This window comes from Austrofundulus limnaeus, unplaced genomic scaffold, assembly GCF_001266775.1.
Source record: "Austrofundulus limnaeus strain Quisiro unplaced genomic scaffold, Austrofundulus_limnaeus-1.0 Scaffold126, whole genome shotgun sequence".
In the NCBI taxonomy this organism is placed as follows: domain Eukaryota; kingdom Metazoa; phylum Chordata; class Actinopteri; order Cyprinodontiformes; family Rivulidae; genus Austrofundulus; species Austrofundulus limnaeus.
In genome coordinates this window covers 1,152,824-1,157,085 of record NW_013952528.1, presented here as the reverse complement: position 1 = coordinate 1,157,085, position 4,262 = coordinate 1,152,824, and the positions used below count along the sequence as shown (strand labels likewise).

General features: G+C 38.6%; 1 protein-coding gene across 1 annotated transcript in view; it reads right to left on the bottom strand.

Annotated features, from left to right (window-relative positions):
• The window catches only part of LOC106522307 (E3 ubiquitin-protein ligase RNF31), a gene marked incomplete in the record, with an annotated part of 26,070 nt that overhangs the window by 12,337 nt on the left and 9,471 nt on the right, over positions 1-4,262 (bottom strand). The window contains 4 exon segments of the mRNA XM_014015282.1: positions 958-1,056; positions 2,003-2,176; positions 3,038-3,244; positions 3,337-3,522. Coding sequence (XP_013870736.1) covers positions 958-1,056; positions 2,003-2,176; positions 3,038-3,244; positions 3,337-3,522 — 666 coding nt within the window.

Here is a 4,262-nt window from a genome sequence, read left to right as displayed (position 1 = left end):
TATAACCAGGGAATGGATCAGTATATATACAGATTCTTCAATGCCTGAGTTCGCCCCCTGCTGACCTACAGCTGAATCACCGGCTTTCAGACAAAGACCTCACCCTAATGTTAACACAGCTTTTACGTAATTATGTGTTGTTCATAATCCGGACATGTAGCTACTCTATTTCAATTAACACATAATATATCAAACATTATACAAGTATTATAAAATAAGGAAACCCTATTCTCTGGTGTAGTTTTCTAGCACCAGTACTAATCTCTAAATAACTATAAATTTCTGTAACACGTTTTAGAATTTTCCATCCATCCATCGACCACCTCGACTCTCTCCTCTCGATGTGGAGGAGCAGCGGCTCTTCTGAGTTTCCCCTTGAGAACTGAACTTCCCATCTCATCTCTAAAGCAGAGCTCTTACACCCTGCGGAGAAAACTAATTTTGACTGCCTACAGCTGCCATCTTGTTTCTTTACGGCCCAGTGTTTGTGATCATAGGCGAGGGAGAACCAAAGACCCTCAGGTAAACAGAGAGCTTCACCTCACAGCTCAGCTTCCTCTACATGACAGAAATATCCTGTCATCTAATTAATAATAATAATACATTTTATTTGGTGGCGCCTTTCTAACACTCAAGGACACCAAACAAGCAATAAATAGAATAAAACAAGGAAGTTATGCAGTCCTGATTTCTAACAATCACTCAGTGAACCTGACCGTTATTTCTTTCTAATTTAAATGACATGTCGAAACTTTACAAAAGCCAAAACAGGAAGATTTTACACAGCGTCACAATCTACAGATACAATTTCTGTTTTTCAAATTTAAAACGAACTACATTAGAACTCAGCTTCAAATCACTAACTGAAGGAAGACCACTGTAATTTGAGTTRGATGAAGAAATGAAATGATGAAGGCTGATAGAAAGATATGCAGGAAAAACAACKTAAAAACTCACATGATAACACCAAAGGAACTTTGGGTCTTTCATCAGCGTGTGTTCCATCAGCTTCTTGTGAAACAAGTGGTACACTTCAGTCTCCAGGCAGTCCCGCAGCTGGACCAAAACAAACAGCATCACATGAAGCAAGTTCCTCTAACTACTACTTCTCAACCTGCAACATTTTCTTTTCCGTTTTTATTCTAATTCCATAGACAGGTAAACTCAGCTTTTAATAAAAAAAATACATTTTTTACTAATATTTCTTCACTGTTTGTCTTTGAACTTTGACTCATGACTCATTTTCAGTCCAGTCCCTGATCACTTTTAAAAGGAACGTTTTTTTTAAGCCACTTAACTTGGACCAATGAATCCTTCAGATGTAAAAAGGCTCTAAGCTTCAGAGATGAGGCAGAGTTGYGTCAAAACAAAACTTGGGAAAGAACGCGTTTTAAAAGCTTGATTCTTAAACACTTGATATCCAGCAGCCTCTCATAAAAACACTTTTTGTTCCCCTTTAATTAGATACATTTATGAAAAATACCAAAGATGTCTTAGCCTGACACATAAAATAGCATCTTAGCTTCAACAAAATGATTCTAAAATAATTATTGCTGAAAATTTCTAATCAGCTGATTTATTGATACTGATCATTTCCAGTTTCCTAAAGAGGGGACTTTCACATGCTGCACATCTGCATAGGAGTTTTTTTTTTTGTTTAAGTCCAACACCTCTTCAWGTGTTCTCATTCTTTTTTGTTTACKGCTTTGATTGATTAAAGTCACACAGCACATAATGATGGCTCTTTAAGAAACAACCTTTTTGGTGCAAAAAGACCATTTCACTTCTGTATAGCTCCTTTTCTTGTGGACACTGTTTAAAAATACAACTTTTAAATAATGCTGTAGCTAGTATATATGCTTTGTGATATTTATTGCATCATCTAATTCAGTTTTTTGTGATGTAATGGATGCAAAAGCTGCCATTGTTGAAAACTTACATTAACTTCCATCTAAGAGTCTGTTTTATGACTCATCATGTTTCACTACGTGTCCCAGTTCACCTGGATGTCCAGTGTGGAGAAGTAGCTGTCCAGCTGCTCSGGGTCGTTGATGTCCGGCTCGCTGCAGACGGGACACACCATGTCTCGGATATGTTTGTCTCTGATGGCGATGGTGAAGTGCAGCTTGAAGCAGTCGTGGCAGACCGAGCACTGACAGGACGTCAGAGACTGCATCTGGATCGCAGGAAGAACAACAACAAGCCGCTTCAATAGGTCTGCAGAAAACGCTGAGTCATTCTGCTTTAAATACCACACATTTTCTACTAGAAATATGCTGGGTTAGTGTCAACAGCAAACCACGTCAAAACCACCACATCAGTCTAAAAACCATCCAATATTCCATTCAAATCATAATTTTATGAAGCTGAAAAGCTTCATAAAATTCTTTATAAAGTTCTTTTGAAGCACAAAAACATGTACACTAGGTCGCCTTCAGGCCCTGGCGCCCTTGCAAAAGAGATCTGTGATCTCAATGGGATTTGCCTGGTTCAATAATGGTAAAAATTATATGGTATAATTTTAAGATACCAAATTCACCTAAAAAAGTCTTATTTTGTAATAAGAAAAAAGTTGTAATTTATTTGCAGAAAAGAAAAGTTGTAAAACATGTCAGCTTTTTGCAAATGCATATTTCTTGTGTCTTATTTAAGTGTTTGSAGAAACCTTCAGCTGCTTGTCTTCCATTAATTTTTTGTTGAAATTGTTATAATAATAATATAATATTTATAATCTCTTTCTTCCAGTTAGTTTTGAGTTTATCCCCTAATCAACATTTATTTTGAACCTTGTTTATCTAAATAAACAAAAACCAACATTTGTTTGTCTGTTGCTTTTTACCGATTCTCTCCTTTTGTTCAGACATTTGTGTGCACGATTCACAAACACTTAACTCTCAGTTTATTGCATCCTCATGTCACTGAGCTAAAATTTTATTTTCTTTCTTTTATAAAAATGATCACAAAAAGGCAGCTGTAAAGTTATAAAAGTTTTTCTGTATAAAACCACAGAGCTTGGTGTTCTGAGTTGCAGCCTCACCTTGCTGCGAGGGAAGATGCTCAGACAGCAGGGACACTCGTTGTTGAGGAGACGCCTGATAAAATCCTTGTCGTGGGACTCCTTCACAGCCTGCACCACGTCCTCCAGGGAGTAGGTGATATCGGGCTCCTGGAGCAGCGAGAGGACGAGCTCACAGCGCCCCCAGCTGGGCAAGCTGTACAGCGCCAGCAGCCGCCTGCAGGTTCTCTGAACGCAGCAGACAGAGAGCGATTAAGGAGGACCTGCAGAAACAGAAGCTCACGTCAGAACACTAAAGTCTCGTGGCAAACCRGTCTGACCTGTTTGTCCGGGTGTTTGGGATCAATCGGCGGCTCGGGTTGATCTATCCAGATGTGCTGGTGGAACGGCTCCAAGAGGGGGCGCTGCAGCAGAGACAGAGCTCCTTTCACCTCCCCTCCACTCTGGCGCAGAGCCTCCTCACACTGAGAGACATCCTGGAAGCCCAGAGAGTGAAGCTCCTTCATCTGAACACAAGAGGAGAAAATGGTTTGTAGATATTAAATCAACTCTAAAAACACTTAAAGGAAAAAGCCTTAATAATTTTAAAAGTTTTAAAACCTTTCAACAAGGATGATTTGCCAGCATTTGTGGGTACAATAAGGGTTAAATAACTTGTTACAAGATTGAAAGTGTTGAAAGTGTACCAGGGAAGATTTATACGTATGATAACTAGACCCTGTCATGGTACAGGAAGTGGTTTTTGCAAAAAAAATGATGTCCTCATATGGGGACACTGGGTCTCAAAATGTCACGCTTTTTGAGGAATACCTAAGCAATTACCATGCGAAACTACACGATAGCCTTTCTGATGGTTCCATTTTCCTAATTATTTTGGCAATACAGCAGCCAGCTGTTGACCAGAGCAAGATCAGTGAAGTGCATCATCATCATCATCGACAACTTTCAGATTGCTCTTCAGTTTGAAGAACATATGTGACATAATGGCAGGAAATTACAGACTATTTGACCTGAACATCATTGGTATAACTAATTGGTTGAACAAATGTACCAATTGCGAGAAATATTTTGTGCTTGTGAACTGTTCCAGATTTGTTTAACAAAAAACTGTGACCAAATATACCACTTACACTAACTATTCACATTTGTAAACTGTTCTAAATATTTGCAGGTTTGTCCTACCTCATGGCACAATAAATAACAAAATTATAGTCCCAATGTCCTCAAATGAGGACTTTATCTTTAC